The sequence below is a fragment of the Mesoplodon mirus genome (assembly GCF_964341445.2).
Source record: "Mesoplodon mirus genome assembly, chromosome: 14".
Classification (NCBI taxonomy): Eukaryota; Metazoa; Chordata; class Mammalia; order Artiodactyla; family Ziphiidae; genus Mesoplodon; species Mesoplodon mirus.
In genome coordinates this window covers 10,466,345-10,483,602 of record NC_138990.1, presented here as the reverse complement: position 1 = coordinate 10,483,602, position 17,258 = coordinate 10,466,345, and the positions used below count along the sequence as shown (strand labels likewise).

General features: G+C 42.2%; 2 protein-coding genes across 3 annotated transcripts in view; one reads left to right on the top strand and one right to left on the bottom strand.

Annotated features, from left to right (window-relative positions):
* Positions 1-13,757, bottom strand: part of PTCD3 (pentatricopeptide repeat domain 3) — a 31,158-nt gene extending 17,401 nt beyond the window's left edge. The window contains exons 1-7 of the mRNA XM_082642780.1: positions 13,622-13,757; positions 11,775-11,827; positions 11,629-11,665; positions 7,637-7,682; positions 2,886-2,954; positions 2,284-2,388; positions 606-729 (exon numbers count right to left, since the gene is read on the bottom strand). Coding sequence (XP_082498906.1) covers positions 606-729; positions 2,284-2,388; positions 2,886-2,954; positions 7,637-7,682; positions 11,629-11,665; positions 11,775-11,827; positions 13,622-13,725 — 538 coding nt within the window. The 5' untranslated portion in view covers positions 13,726-13,757. The remainder of the gene's footprint in view (positions 1-605; positions 730-2,283; positions 2,389-2,885; positions 2,955-7,636; positions 7,683-11,628; positions 11,666-11,774; positions 11,828-13,621) is intronic.
* Positions 13,758-14,064: 307 nt separating this feature from the next.
* Positions 14,065-17,258, top strand: part of POLR1A (RNA polymerase I subunit A) — a 77,925-nt gene continuing 74,731 nt past the window's right edge. For both annotated transcript variants that reach the window (XM_082642176.1, XM_082642175.1), the window contains exon 1: positions 14,065-14,265. In XM_082642176.1, the coding sequence (XP_082498302.1) occupies positions 14,189-14,265 (77 nt within the window). In that variant the 5' untranslated portion in view covers positions 14,065-14,188. The remainder of the gene's footprint in view (positions 14,266-17,258) is intronic.

Genomic DNA, 17,258 nt, shown 5'->3' with positions numbered 1-17,258 from the left:
GCACTCGGGATTCTACAACTTAATGCTGCTGCCTTCCATGTTACTATAGGTACATTCTCATGACAGCTTACACGCCCTGGCACCTAGATCTACACCCCCGGAGGTTCATCCAGATCAAATTCAGAGAGCCGCAGGATTTGACAGAAGTGACTTTTTCAAGGCCACAGTGCTAACTGGTGCCAGAACCTATCCAAACCTCTGAGCCCGCAGCTTAGCGCTCCTTCCTTTTCAAATATTCCTTTTTTGTCTGCTTTATGCCTTCCAAACATAAAGAATATAGGAAATGTGAATAGAGTATGTACACACCTGATGTTAAAAACAGAAGCTAAGGAAGAATGGCTGTATAATTTGTCTACCTCTGATACAGCACAAGAGGACAACATACTAACAAAGTTGCAACTCTACCCCACCCAGTTTTAAAATGATGCTCAAGCAGAGCATGAAATAGGACATATTACACTATAAAAAACACAAACACAGCCACTGAGCAGAGGAAGGAGCACAGCACTTGTAACTTATACTCGTAACTTATCTGGATCACATACGTCACTGTGGCCCACTTCCAAGCCCATGTTCCCAGAGAGGCTTCAAATGAACTCAGTCACCTGCTTGCAAGAGCTGATCAAACATGTCCACAGAAGCTTTGACTTTTCTGAGCTTGATTCGTTCCTGCAGAGCAGCCTCACTTATATCTTCAATCTGAGGTTCAAAGTACTCAGGCATAAAACACTAGGAAAACAAGATGGCTAAAGTTATTGCGAACAGGGCAACGTGAAAGGTAGCTAAGCAGGACAAAATTTTGATCACCAACTAAAATAAAACGTCACGGCTCCGATTCATGCTTCATGCACCAGATACTGTTTTTTTTAACAACAATACCTCTGTAGGGAATATAACTTATTTCAAAAAACCTCTCCAGTCTCCAAAACAAGATTACTTAGCGATCTTCTAGCTTGGGGTGGAGAATTTAAAAGCACCCACACATAAATATTTAATCCATATCTGAAGAATCTGGTTTCCAACCAAACTTCCCAATTTCAAGGTGAACTTATTTATCCCTTGCTAAAACCATCCTTCCTACTTTCCTCCTAATCTTGGTTAAAAGTGCCACAGGACACCCAGTTGGCAAAGACAGAAACCTTTCATCCTTGATAGTTCTTTTACTCTAAACGTTTAGTACTACCAAGGTATGCTGATTTTACCTCACTCACCAATTTACCCAAATATTTACTGAAGGCCTACGACTTGATGCCAGGCACTAAGCTAGACACTGGGGATAAACAGACGGAAGTCATTCTCTACCCTCAAGATGCTCACAATCTAATAGAGAAAGCAAATAAGGAAATAATTATGATACAGCGTGAATGATAAATGACGTAAGAGGTCTCAGAGGTATGGGAATGCTGCCCGCCATGGGGGCAGGGGATCCACGGACAGCCTTAAGCAGAAGTGAGCTAAACATAGAAGAGGAACTGTTAGTCAGAAACTTAACGGGGAAAGGATGGCCAAGAAATGATCATTCCACTGCTGCCGCTGTCTTAGTTCAGGATTCTAATATTTTTATGGACACAATCACACCGACTACCTAATTTGTCCCCAAGAGTCGCTGCTTGAGAAGCACAAGAGGGTGTGTCTGGGGGTGGTGGTGTGTGCGTGCTTTGGAAAGCAGGGAGACGTGAGAGGGAGCAGTTTTAGACATAATGAGTCTGAGTTACTATTTCCACTAATAAACTCAGGAGGGCAGAGCCCATGTTTCGCTCACCACTGTATGACACGCTAAGCACGATGTCTCACACACAGCAGGCCCTGCACACTCCTCATTACTACAGAACAGAGGTAGCTGGAAATACAATCTGGAGTTCAAAGTAGAGATACCTAGGCCAGATATACAAGAATGCCAAATGGAGTATAAGGGTCACTGAAGCAGGAAGATTCCGGACAGAAAAAAGAGAAAGTGACTGAGCATGGAACCCTAAGAAAAAGACACCAAGGCTTAAGGAGTAGATAGAAAAGCTACTGAGGGAAACTAAAAAGCAACAGTCACAGAGGTAAAGATCTAAGAGTCTGGTGTCACAGAAGCCAAATGGGGAAAATAAAATGAAGAGCACATACATATAGTTTAATAAAGGTTAGTATTGTAAGCAAAGATAACCATAAACATTAAAAGACTTTTCACCCAAATACTGTAGGCATTCAAATGGCTACTTAAATATTAGCCATGAAAACTTAGTTTAAGTTACAATTACATGGTATTATCTGAAAATTCCAATTATCTCTCCTTACCGGTATATGAGGTTCAGCTATGTCTTTCTGAAAATATTTGGGATATGAATTAATAATAAACTTTGCTGCATTCTCCCCGGACTTCTTTGCCAACAAAAATGAATGCTATATAAAGAAAAAGATTTAGATATAAGTTGATATTACCTGTAATTTAAACTCAAGAGATCAAAATCACACCCTCAGCAAAAATTATTTTGCCCCCCTAAAAAAAAAAAGAGAATACAGTGATATACAGAATCCCAATTAGAAGTTAAACTACATAATTATTACTTATCTACCTCTGCTGAGTGTGACATAATTTCAGGTCACATCTTATATACAGCTTGAGGTATATAAAAGCAATGTGCTTAAACCGAGTGGATTGCTCTATAGTGGGAAAGAGCCCTAAGTATTAAAAACCCAAACCAAATACCCTCTCCACAGCCAATCTCTAAAACTTTTTGATAAAAGTAGTGAAAGATTCAGAAAATCTACCAATTTATCTATCAGCATCTGTAAACTTTTCAAAAGTTTTTACAACTAAGCTAAGTTATACATGTACTCTTGTACCCAAACCAACAAGATAAAACGTAATATTAGAAAAGTTTCATAAAAATACTCACAGATTCCATAGAGGATGTTGGTATGAGATAAGGATCATCTTGAAATGCATAAGGGGCAGCTGTCGCATCCTGTGGAGAAGACACAGAAGTCTCTTTAGCTACATTTTTATTAAGAGGACCTTGTGGGTTTTGGTGATGACTAAAAACTCTGCAAAGTAAGTTTTAACTAGACATGTATCACAGAAGCAGAAATATGTATGTTTGCAGACACTAATTCCTACACCGTACCCGCGGCTCTGTAGAGTTGGTTGTAATTAGGCACAACTTAAAGCAAACAATGGCTCAAACCCCCATGACTGCTTTTTAATTGAAGGCTATCACCGGGGACAATTTCTGTTTTAAACTCAAGGTCAAGAGCTTCTGAATTAAACCAGCCTGGGCACCAGCTTCCTGCACATGGAGGACAGGAGTTCCTGGGCCCTCTCAGGAGGCAGGCACAGCAGCTTCTCCACGTCCTGTTGCCCAAGGTTCTGTACTTCTTTACATTGTTCTAGGTGGAACCCTGAGCAAAATGAACCCTTCACCACCACCAGAGGCTCACTCAGAACGGCCCTCCAATTACTTCTTCTAGCCTTCTCCTATCCCTTGGAGCCCCCTTCCCTGGGCCTTCTGGCAACTTTGTTCCACAGGAAAAACTCAACTTGCATCCTGAATCTCTTCTGTCCCCTTGATGCCTTGTCTTACTGACCTGGATTCTCCAGGGGAGAGCCTCCCTGCGGCTCTCACAGGAAGGATGCTCATATCCAGGGCGCGGAGGCAGTGCTCTTTGGGGCCCTCGCTTCCTGACGCCTGACGCTGTATTCCCTTTACACTCATCTGAGGCTCCTTTCATCTGGTTGTACCACTCTCTACCAACACGTGGTGGGTGTGTAACGGCAACCAGAGGAAGCAGTTCTGGGGCAGCTGCCCTGGACTGTTACTCCCTGATCACCAGCTGCTGCTTGCCTCTGTCCTGTCCACCATCCTTATCAAATACCTGTTTGGTTGGGGCCCCTAGTTTTGTGACATGCTGGACTTCCCTTACTAGACTTACTCTTTCTATTTGTTTCCTACATTTTCCTCCCTCGATGATTTCCAAGCCCTTCATGGTTTCTGAGAAACAACTTCTCTACTCTGACCCTGCAGCTCAGATGCCTCACACTACATTTATCCCCAGCTGAACTTCCCTGACAGAGCTACTTCTCCCTCCTGTCTTCTCTATCTCAGTGAATGGTACCGAGCTCTCTGCAATCCAAGACAAAGATCCTCTCCTACTACTTCCATTCAACTAACGTGTCACCAGGTGTCGTCAACTCGAGCTCCTTAACGTCCCCTACCTACTCCACCGTCCCCTATCTCCACTACCACTGCCTTAGTTCAGTACCTTCCTTATTCATTCATTCCGTATTTACTGAGCACCTCGTATGTGCCAGGCATTATTCTAGCTACCAAGGAGACAATAAAATCTTATCCCCTATAGAGCTCACAATTTAGTGGGGAAAAAAATCTCCAGAAAACAAAAATAAATAAAACATAGTAATTTTAAAGGCAATAAGTGCTATGAGAAAGAAAGGAAGGAAGGGAGGGAGGGAGGGAGAACGAACTATCAGAGAAAAGAACCATACATTTATTTATTTATTCTTTTTTTAAAATTTATTTATTTATTTTTGGCTGTGCTGGGTCTTCATTGCTGCACACAGGCTTTCTCTAGTTGTGGCGAGCAGGGGCTACTCTTTGTTGTGGTGCACGGGCTTCTCATTGCAGTGGCTTCTCTTGCTGCGGAGCACAGACTCTAGGCGCATGGGCTTCAGCAGCTGTGGCACACAGGCTCAGTAGTTGTGGTGCACTGGCTTAGTTGCTCTGCGGCATGTGGGATCTTCCCGGACCAGGGCTCGAACCCATGTCCCCTGCATTGGCAGGTGGATTCTTAACCACTGTGCCACCAGGGAAGTCCCCGAAACATACAATTTTAAATCGTGTGGTTGAGGAAGGCCTCCATGAAAAGGCTTAAAGAGATGAAGGAGGAAATTATGTGGATATCTCAGGGAAAAATACTCCAGGCAGAATAAACAGCAGACATTAACGCCCTGAGGCAGACCCGGGCCTACTAAGAAAGTGAGGATTAGCCAGGAGGCCATGTAGAACAGAGCTAGCAAGGAAGGTGGTAGGAGATGTGGTCAGAGTGGCAGTGGGGGTGGTGGCTGAACACGTAGGGCCTCAGGTGCCCTTGGATGGACTCCAGCTTTTATGTGAATTATGACAAATGAGAAGCCATTTTATGATAAATAAGAAGACAAATGAATTCTGAGTAGAAGACCGATGTGGTTCAACATTGTAGCAGGTCACTACGGCTGCTTGATTGAGAACAGTCTGTAGCGGGCAGAGGAGGTGAAGAAGACAGAGACTGTCGTAACTAATCCAAGATGGTAAGAGATGACGGTGGCCTGGATGACCAAGGTGATCGTGGTGATGACAAGGGCTCAGGATTTGGATGCTGTGCAGGGAAAAAAGTTACCAGGCTTGAAACTGCTATTCTTAGAAAGGCCTGCTTACAAGGCCTGGTGGGCATCTGGGAACTTGGATTCTGGAGGGTCCCCACCATTCCCAGTACTCGTCTAAACTGTACTATGTGGTTTATGCTGAACTCCCGCTTTCCTTCTGGGAGTGTGGAATTTTGGTATGTGCCAGGCAGAGACTCTGGGCACTGAGTCTCCAAAGAGCTTTCCTGGTAGACTTTTCCACGTGTTGTGACAACTCTGCTGGAGGACACTCTTGGAAGCTTTCTCCTGGTTTCCTTTGGACTTTACCCCACGTGCCTTCTTCTCTTACTGATTTTGCTTTGTGTCCTTTCGCTGTAATAAAACATAGCTGTAGGACCATATGCCGAGTCCTGTGAATCCTCCTAGCAAACCACTGAACCCGGGTGTGGTCTTTGGGACTCCGTACGCAAATATTTTGATGGAAGAAACAGAGGATTTACTGAAGTGCAGCACATGAAAAAGAGAAGCAACTAGTAGCATGGAGCTGCCATTAATGAGATGGCAAAGAATGTGTGAGTTTTAGAGAGAAAGGGGCTGGGTTTTGGACATGTTAAGATCATTATTATACTTTTGAGAGGAAAGGTTTCCCGTATCCACATTGCTGTCTTTCCTAAAACTTGACTGATTATGTCACACCGCTGCGTAAAGTCTTTCAGGGGACTTGAACAAAAATCAGAAGCCCCAGCACAGCACTCATGCCCTTGCCTCACCTCTCACTGCTCCACCCCTCAAAGTCCTGCCTCCCCCATACAACCTCCTCATTCTGTGCCTCTCTGCCTCTGCTCCTGGTGCTGCCCCTGCTAGGAATGCTCTTTCCCACTATCCTGGCTTCTCATCTTCCAAGCATCGATCCGATACCAGCTCTTCTGGGGAACGGTCTTCTGGAAGTCCTTTCTCAGTCTGCGTTATGCACCCTCTCCTCAGTGCTCCTTCAGCCTCCCTCTCCAGAAACTATGCAAAGACTCTGTCTTAATTCTACAACCAGCACAGTGCCTGGTAAGCACAGTTAAGGGCAGAATGTGTGGTTACTGAATGAATGAATGACTATCCCTTGGATTTTAAGTACCCAAACCCAGAGAAGTCAGACAACTCCACATAATTCTATAACTTCTTTGACTTGAAGGGGCCCTGGGCCATTCTCAGTAAAAAAACTGAGAACAGTCTCAGAGGCCTATTTCACGAGTTTACATTTCAGGTGCCTATTTATGGATAAGTGAGCTGAAAATCTCAATGTCTTGCTAGTGTGGAGATGCAGTATTTTAAAACCCGTCCTCAGATACTGCTAGGGTATATCAGTGCATATTTGGCCCGACAGCCTATAAGCTTCACATCTACAATAGAAGAAAAATTCTGCAAATCTGTGATAACGGTCTCAGGGAGGGTCAGAATCCACACAGACATTGCAGCAAAAAGAAAGGACTTAATTACTTTAGACGTTCCCCCCACAGCTGAAATTGAAAGTACAGTTTGCAGCTAATGAAAAATACAATCAATCAGAAAGTTCCATTTCTAAGGCATTTACCAGGGTTTCAGTTTATCTATCAAGACTACAGACTCTATTCTTGAACTGTCAAGAGAGCAAATTATTCACAAATAAATCACCAAGATAGCTGGAGCAATAATGGAATAGCCAGCACTTACCGAGCATGTCCTTTGTGTTAGGCACTGTCCTAAACCCTTTCATGTGTACTAACTTATTTAATTCTCACCCAAACCTCAAGGTTTGGTGCTATAATTAAATCCCCATTTTATAGATAAGGAAACGGAAGCATCAAGAGAAAAGGTAACTTTGTGATAAAGATGAAACAAAACATTTGGCTCCAGGACCCAGATTCTTAATCACTGAATTACTTCCAGCATGGTGGGTACACTGTTCTCCAAGTTGGTCTACAGATCACTTGCACTGGAGTATCACACGCAAACCGTTCCCCAGGAACATGCATTTCAACAAGCTCTTCAGGAGGTTAAGTTTAAAAATCACTGGCCTAGTATAAAAACACTGAATTTGCAGAAAAAAGACATGGTACTAAGTCAGGGCTTTAATATCCTAAGTAGCCCTGGGCCAATCACTTTAAAAGCTTTAGTTTTCTCATTTGTCACATGAAGGGACTGAACTAGATATTTCTAAGAAACTCTCTAGATCTACAACAGTTTAATTGTGAACCATGCAGACATGAACATTACATTTATTATTAGCTGAGTTAGATACAAAAACCTAAAATTCCTACTTACCCTGTGTACCGTGGATGCAAGAGCCTGAAGAACAGCCACTTTATCCCTAAGAATGAGAATCACAAGTTATCCCTCATGAGGGCTTTTCACACTCACAAAGCGAACAAGTGATCCTACTCTCAGAATGGACTGGCCAACCACAAAGTTCAGGTCGCAAGTAAAGCCAGTTCTGATCTCTCAAGACCACTAGAATAATAAGTTAGAAAATGAGAAAACTGTTTAGTTCTCTTGCCCAAAGGTGGTTAGTACACGTTCCATGCTACGCTCTCTGGTCTGGTCCCTATAACCATCACCCAGGGCTAGCAATTTTCACCCTCATCTCATAAAACTGTCTAACCTGGATCTTACCTCCTCCTACCCATTTTCCTATGCATTCTTACTGTAGCTTTCTGTAATATTCTTGCCTTTATTATCCAAACTGGTGGTTCTTAATTCAGCTATATATAAGAATAAATCACAAGCTGCACTCTGGACTTTTGAATCAGGACCCCCAGGTTCTATGGAGAACTGTCACATTCATTCTTACTGAATTCCCAGATGATGTGAGTTTAGAATCTCTCAACTATATAACCTTTATAAGAAGTTCAGGCCAGCCACCCACTGTGACTATGGGTACAGACATTCACTAACTACTGAAAAGAGGAGGTTTCACTGGAATAACTGACAAACAAAATAATTTGGTTTCAAATGTATTTTTACTTGTGTTAGATTTTATGTGTTTCATTTCAAAAAGGGAAATAAGAATAAACTTAATAAACCAAATGTATTTTTCTAAATAAAGTTTAAACATACACTCATAATTTAAGTCATTTGAAAAAAAAGAAAACACATAGGAAATTTTATACTATGTCAAGACTAATTCCCTGACATACACAACATCTACTGGATTTTCTAAAATCACACTTACGTAATTTCAGCGAGAAGGATATCCTTTCATCTCTCAGTATTCCCTAGCTAACTCCTACGTTAGCATATTTTAGTCATATCAAGTGAGTACATCTTTACAACATATTGAACAAATGTAAGTGAAAAAATTATGAACATTCAGGTCACTCACTAAAAATAACCTCAATGAATACATTATACTTAAAAAAAAAAAACAACTAGACTATTCTATCTGGTGTCATTTTGTGACCCCCTCCTCCTCTACTGTAAGTTTGGTGTTTATACTTCCAGAACTTTAAAGGGTACTTTTACACACATACCACCATAAAACTAAATTGAAAACATATACTGTCATTCTGGATACGTGCTTCCATAAGTTTGACTGTATTATCCATGTTACGATGTGTAAATCTAATTAATTCCTTAAATGTTATATTGTATGATAACTGCTTTTTATTATCCCCTTACATATGGGCATTTGGGCTACTTCAACTTGTTATTACTCCCAAGTTGTAAAGAACATTGTCATCCATGTCTCTCTGGGCGTATTTGCAGGGGTTCCACCCGAATGGCTAACCGATAAGGTGTGCACATTTTAGGTCGTGGTTCCGCCAACTTTCCCTTCCAAGTGTTGTTCCAACTGACTGCCCAAGCAACAAATGTATCTGAGCATCCATTTCTCCACATCCTCTTCTGGCCAATCTGGTAAGTTTTAACATCCATTCCTTTAATGAGCCCAGCTACCTATGCACTGATCATAATTGGGCTCCCTGCCCTCTCTACAGTAACTACACCATCCAGATTAGCGTGCTCAGAATACTCTATCCTGTCACATTCCTATATGAACACAGTGACTCTCTACAATTTGTTAGTCTTCTACGGCATCTGTGATCTGGGAAAGATGCCTTAAAAGCATCTTGACAGCCTTAAAAGATGCTTCATCTCTCAAATAAGGCAACAGGAATTTGTAGTATTTATGGCTTCTTCTAGGTTTAAAAGCACAAATTCCTGAGCCTGGAAAGCAGAGGCTCAATCGCTTTGTCTGTAAAGGGACAGACAGTAAGTATTTTCGGCTTTATGGGCCATGAGGAATGTTGCAACTACCCAGCTCTGCCTTTGGAGCATAAAAGTAGGCACAGTAAGTTAACAAATGAGTGAGGCTGTGTTCCAAAAAAAAATTTAACTGACACTGAAATCTGAATTTCACATAATTTTCATGTGTTATGAAACAGTCGTCTTCTTTCAACTATAAAAAAATGTAGGGCTTCCCTGGTGGCGCAGTGGTTGAGAGTCCACCTGCCAATGCAGGGGACACAGGTTCGTGCCCCGGTCCGGGAAGATCCCGCATGCTGCAGAGCGGCTGGGCCTATGAGCCATGACCGCTGAGACTGCGCGTCCGGAGCCTGTGCTCCGCAACGGGAGAGACCACAACGGTGAGAAGCCCGCGTACCGCAAAAAAAAAAAAAAAAAAGTTAAAACCATTCTTACCTCATGGGCTGTAAATAAATAGGCCTCAGTGTGCTCTCTATCAACTACCTTATTTCTCCTATTCTAATAGAGCATTTTTCACAGGCCTGCCTGCATGGTCTCCTACTACCACCAGACAGATCATGATCATGTCCCACCCTACCTTACTGTTTCTGTATCTGTGGGGCTTATACTTTAGGGTTTATAAGAATTACCTGCAGGAATATGTATTTTAAACAAAATTCCCTGGTGATTCTGATGCCAATAAAATCATCTGACCCATTTTACGGTACAGCTAAACTATGTTTTCAGTAAAACTCACCTTGATTACTGCAATACAACCACTCTTCATTCCATCATATCCCGTGTAGCCCCTAGTCATGTGCAAACAGTTATGTACACATGTAAAGTGGGTGTAAGATATAAAGTATAAAATATGCACACAACTCAACTAGACGGTAGTCCATCTGAACACACCCTCAATACACTCCCTCTCTTGTATTCCCTGTGGTACCTTTGTCAGGAATAGAGGCACAATGAGTTGGTAAAGTGCACTGGACTGGAATGTCATTCAAGAAATGCCTCATTCACGGTATGTATATTCCTACTCTTATCTTGGTTCTGATTCTCAGTCCAGGGAAGACAAAAATGACCCTGAATATAACCATATAATAAAATACTACGTAATCATTCAAAATTTAAAACAGAGTACAGAATGGTACATCTAACAAATCAATTCTGCTAAACTAAATGCATACGTACAACTTCAAATGTTATATCCCAGAACTTTAATAGGTATCACCTATTGAGATCTGATTATGTGGCAGGAACTGTTCAAATGCTCATTTAATCCTGAGGCAGGCACTGTATTACCCACATTCTACTATGGTGCAGACAGATTAGGTAACTTGCCTCTGAGTACAGTGATTGTTGGTAATTCTATTTCCTTTCTGCATGTTCAATCTATCCCCCTGAACAATAATCATTAGTTACCTTACTAATTAATGGCAATAACCATTAATTACTTTAGTAATTTAAGAAAGTTTTTTTTTTTTTTAAATGAGCCTGAATCTTCAGGTCATACTCAAAAAAACACCTGGCTTTTTGAAGGATCTTTAAATGCATTCAATAATATCATTACTATACAAACTTTTGTAAGTTTTAGTTCTTATATATTCAACAAATGTTTACTATATAAGGCAATTTGTTCAAGGATCTACCAAGTGAGTTAAAAAAGCTAAATTTTGCAGTGTGCACCATTTGTTTTATCTTACCTCAGTAAAGACCATAAAGATAATATTTTTTTTAATTTCCCAACAATGTGAAAACTTCCTTTATAAAAAAGAATTACTCTAATAATGATGCTCATAATTGACCATCACTATGTAAACACTAACCCAAATTTAGTTCAGAAGGTCTTTTAACTCTTAAGTAAATCTCATTCCACATTCCCTCACTACTCTCTACCTTCCTCTTCTATGTTCTTTCAGAGCCCTAAGCTTTTCTCTCCTCCATGCTTCCCTTCCCTCCCCAAGGATGCTCTCCCATTGCTAGTCCCGTCCCTAGCTTCTTACCTAACAATGTTTTGCTCGTAATAAGCACTTAACCACTTGCTGAATGAACACTGATGGAATACTCACCAAGTTTTCTTTTTTGGAATGACCACTTCTTCAGTCCCTTAATGTGAAAAACATAACAAAGTGAATCAGTTTCCCAATACTACTACTATAAAGAAGTATAATGCATTAATATAAAAATGGAGTTATTTCAATGTATTTTTATATACCTGTTGCACCAGCTCCTTCAACCTCTGGGACGGCTGCACTTCCAGAATAACATCTACAAAAAAATAAAAGCCCTAAAGCTAATACTCATTAATGAACTTCCCACCTCACCTCCACTTATGTGCAACTCAGCCAAAATTTTCCAATGATCACGGATCAAACCAACTGGATAATTCATGTCAACGTATGCTGAGAAGACATGGTCTCAATGGCAAGTTCAAAATGATTACAAAATACGTACCAGATACAGACATCATATTGCCAAAAATTTTTTAAATCAGGCCATCTCATTAAATAAAATCAGGGAAAAAAGGAAAAATTCAGTGGCACTTGAACATTTGAGCAGCTTATCTGAAATACAAGGAACTTTCACCTTTGAGAACCCAAAACACTGAGGCTAAAAGGGATGATGTAATGAGCTCCTGATTTTACATGGATGATGCCCTGATGACAATAAAAAATTATCCCACTTAAAGCAATTTTGAAAAATTATGAAACTAAAATCACCACAGCCTTTCATTCCACTTCCTTCAACAATCAGGAATGTACCAAATGTATGTGTCCTAATTTAAACTTGGAACAATTTATATTATTTTTTTAACCCAAAATATAGAATCACTGACCCATGAATGAGTTTTAAAACGTTCTGATCATGCTAAATAATAGAGTCAATATACCACGCAGATAATGTACTCTACCTTGTTAAGTATTTCCTTCCTAAATAGCATTGGTACCATTCAGAAAATTGTCAAGATGTGATTAAATGAAGAATTAATTCCTCTACTAGTATCTGGTCTCGGGCATCATCTTAAAACAATACCTCTCTGCTAAGGATCAACTTCAGATCAAATCATGCTGTTTCTCGTGACATGTATGTCACATACACCACTCTTGTCTTGTGGGTGAAGGCTGAGGGAGAGATGCTGCTGCCAAATCAAAGGAAATGGGTAGAAAAACAACAACACTGGGCACCACCGGGAAAAGGACTGGGATTGAACAGCAGCATTTAGGCTTCTGCAGTACCAGGTGGAGCGTCTTCTCTTTTGTGAGGATTGAGGAGGGAAGATGTTACATATAAGATGTGTATTGTAAACTAAACACCTCACTTATTACTCACCATTTTCTGATGGCTATTACTAACTCCAGTTTACACATAAGGGAATTTGTCTACTATCACTTCACAAAGGAAATGGCAAACATCGAATCCAAAATTAGGTTATTCCCAAATTTTCACAACAAATTCCTGCCTCTCATACTTCCACAACGCCAGTTTGTACCTAGTGAAAAAAACTACACAAATGATACATGCGCCAAGTTTTAACAATCACAGCAATCCTATTCAGATTGTGTTCAGATCTTTTAGACTTTCCTGTTTTTATGAACCCCTGGATAATTTCTTTGGCCAAACATCCCCACAACATCCAGCATCCAGTGGAACTCGTAAACTGCCTTTAATTTGGGAAAACCTGATTTTCCCCCCTTCCTCCCGGTGGGTGAAAACGGGTAAAAGCAGATACAATTTTTCTTTCTTTTAAAACTTGGGGAGGGGTTGCCAATAGCCGCACTTACTAGCAAGATCCACAACAGCAGGATCCTAAATCTTGCCAAGAGTTCTAACCCCGGGGTAGGCGAGCCCCAGCAATAAATATCCCCCTAACCAGCGCGTTTGGAGCCCTTCTACAAGTACGCGGACTCCGCGTGCTAGCTTTCCGGGGCACGCAGCTGCGAGCGCACGCACGCGCCTTCCACTCCACCGTACCTAGTTCCCTAGCTCTCCGGGGATAAAGGGGATACAAATGGCCCAGGTGATCCTGGGGTCTCTCTCATGGATTCTCCAAGCTTCTCTTACCTGCTACTGGGGGCCCGTCCGCAGAGACCTGCCCGCCGACCCGTCAGCGGCAGGCAAAGCCCGCGGCGGACCCTCAGCCAGCGTGCCGAATATACGGCCGCCATCTTTGGCGTCTTCCCAGCGCATGCGGGGAAAGCATGCCCTCCACCTTAAGGCGGGGGTGGGGGGTGGGCGTGGAATAGCTCGGCTATTGGCTGAGACGGAACAAGACGAAAGCAATCATAACATAGGAGGTTACAGTCCCATGGTTTGAAAGATTTTGCTTCGGAAGTTAAAGGCTCAGTACACCTAATTTGCCTCAAAGATAGTTCCTAAAATATTATTTTAATGTCTTATATGTATTCTATTATTTTCAAAATAAAATGCGAGTGAGAGTCTTGAAATTATTTCCTTCCCCCCCTAGATCGGAAATGTTATCGTCCACGTAAATCTTCCCGCGAGCCTTTCTCGCGCGCGCAAGCGCAGTATAAATCACATGGTGGCTGCGGGCCGGAGGCAGCGTTAAAGATATACCCGTGGTGACTGGAATTTCTCTCTGAGTGTCAGAGCTCGGAACTGACCTGGAGGATGTTGGGCTCAAAGAACATGCCCTGGCGGCGGCTGCAGGGCATTTCCTTCGGGATGTATTCGGCCGAAGAGCTCAAGTAAGGAGTTGGTGGGAAGCGTGCAGAGCTTCTTGGGATGGGGGCCACAAACTACCGTTCCCAGAAGGTCTGGCGCCCAGTTTCTCCTCAGAGTCCATGGCTGTCTGGCGCATGGCCTGCTGGGACCCGTAGTTCCGGGAACGTCCTGGGCTAGTGAGCACTGCCTAGAACCCAGTGGGGCTGGGGAAGAGTTTGCCCTTGGGAAGATGGGGGTACCCAGATTGCAGCGTTATCATCCGCCAGTCCCCTCGTTAATTAGCCTGCGTTTGTGTAGTTACTATAATGTCTCTGACGTGGTTTATTAAGCTCATGGTTCGTCTCCTCTTGTCTATAAAATGATGATCGTTCGAGACTCAATTCATGCGACAACTTCTCCCTGCTAGGACCGCTTATATTCTCTGCCTAATTACTAAATCAAAGGGGCCATCTTCAGTCTTCATTTTGATCACCGTAGCATTTGACAATCTTTCTCTTTTCCAGCACCTTATTTATTGTTTTCAGGTTCTTTTATTTCTGTGACAAGTACTACTTCTTTCTTCCCTTTATCAACCCACAAACATTTATCCATCATCCAGTTTTTGCCAGGCACTAAGCTAAGCATTCGTGACACATTGGTGAACAAGGTCCTTGCATTCGTGGTTTATATTCGAATTCGTCCCAGGCTCCTTAGCTGATTCCTCTTTTACTTAAATTTTGCTGTTCCTTGAGATTCTATTCTGGTCATACATGCTGCTTTTCTTGTCCTAAATGTCCTCCCTAGACAATTTCACCACTATGATGAGTGATACTCTCAAATTTAAATCTCCAGACCAATTTTCGTTTCCTGATTTTTCAGACTCATTTTTTTCAGCTGTTTTTTGGACATCTCTATTTGAATTTCACACCGAGTTCTTAAACTCCTATACCAAAAACTCAACAACTACTTCCCCTAAAGGGAGAGGGAACTTGCCCCTCCAAAATGGTGTACCTAGTCTAGTGCAAAATGGTCAATATTTTGTGACAAGACAAATATTCTAGACCTATTTCTCCTGACATCTCATTTACTTATTGGGCTCTTACTGTGAGTCACCTACTTGTCTATTCGTTCTATAACCTCCTTTTCAACACTACTGTTACTATCTTAGATCAGACCCTTATCTCTTGTTTGAATTGTCTTTTTCTTCCGCCTCCCCCGCCCTTACACCAGTCCAGTGCGTGCTCTGCATTACTGTTAAAATTATTCTTCCAAAGTGCAGATGTGATCATGCTACTCACACTTAAAACCCTCCAGAGGCTTTCCATTTCCCTCAGGTAAATGATACTTTCTTAGCTTAGCCTACAAGTTTACCCATGATCAGGCCAGTGCTGATTTTTGCTAAAGCATCATCCCTTCGCCAGCCCTACTAAACCACTTGCACATTCCAGAAAGTGCCATCAGGTTTCAACGTCTGGGCCTTACCTCAAGCTATTTCCTCTGCATGCACTGTCCTCTCTGCCAGAGGGATCTGCTTCTCTGCTCTTGCCCCCAACCCCCAGCAGACACCTGGAGAGCATCTCTCCCCCTCTTAAGGCTCAGCTCAACCTCCCTCATTTTCTGAGGTCTTTCCACACCTAGTACAGCTGTCTATTATGGTACCTCAGTTCCTTTTTTTGCTTGTTTATATTTCCGCCTCTCTCCACTAGCCTGGAGCTTCCTCATTCCTTTCTTTTATCCTCACCTCTGGTCGAATGACTGGATGAATAAACTGAGCTACAACGGTATGCTGGCCCAGAAATTTCAATTATATCATCACTAGCCATACATACTATTTCATCCAAAAGCAAAAGAATTGAATTTTTACAAGTTAATTGCGGAGTTTTTAGACAGGGAACTGCATAAGCAAATTTATACCCATTACTAGCATTGTAGACCTATTTGAGTCTGGGGTTGACAAATATCAATCATTATGCTACCTTTTATTGTGTTAAGTTCTAATAGCTTCCTAGGTCACTTGGAGTAAAAGCCAAGTCCTTAAAATGCCTTGGAAAGGTCATTCTGGCCCCTGCTACTTCTCTGAACTTACCTCTGTACTCACCCTGGCCTCCTTGCTGTTCCCGGAGCACCATAGTCACACATCCACCTCAGGGCCTTTGCACTCCCTGCTTCTTCCCCTGTAAAGGTGACCGCATGGCTCACTCCCTCATCTCCTTCAGGCTTTTGTTCAGTATAACCTTCTCAATATGGGTTCCCCCAGCCACTGGCCCACTCTATTGTCCTTCCCCCTTTCTGCTTTACTTTTCTTCATAGGATGTTCTGCCATCCAGTAGACTGTGTGCTTATTTATCTTGGCTTTCGTCTGCCTGCCTTCAATAGGATGTAAGGCCATGAGCACAGGGATTCTTCTCTGTTTTCCCAGCATCTAAAGGTGTGTCTGGCGCATAATAAGCACTCAGTAGATATTTGTTAAGTGCTCTCACGGGTGGATGGGGGAGCTATCTGTTCAGTGCTTGGTACTACCAGTCCTTAGTTCAACCATTTGTGTTGGTGTCTGCAGTTACAGGAGAGGACATTCCTGTCCAGAGAATACAATGACTCTCTAGGAGGCAGCAACGGTCGTCCTCAAACCCACGTTGGCTAGTCTTAAACTCTTTTCTCTCCAGTGGAATCCTTGCTGATTGCTCTTCCCATTGCATCCCATTCCTGCAATGATTAGAGGGGTTTTCTCCTCCTCCCCAGCTAGGGAGAGGAACTTTGCTCCTTACCACATAGGAAGACTTAGGATGAAGACAAAAAAAAGAAAAAAAAAATACATTCAGTTTTGGATGTGAGCTATTTGTGTTGCCTTGACAAGCACAGGACACAGTTCTTCTGCCAGTTGACACAGGTGTGTGCTGGCCCCACCTGCCTACTCTTTCTCCATCACTGTAGGCTCCAGGCAAAGGAAGTGAAGTACCAACTTACAGAACATGATAGAAAGAGGATCTAGTGGTACAAGTCTTTGCACCCAGACCTAATTAATTTGTGTTTGCCTTAT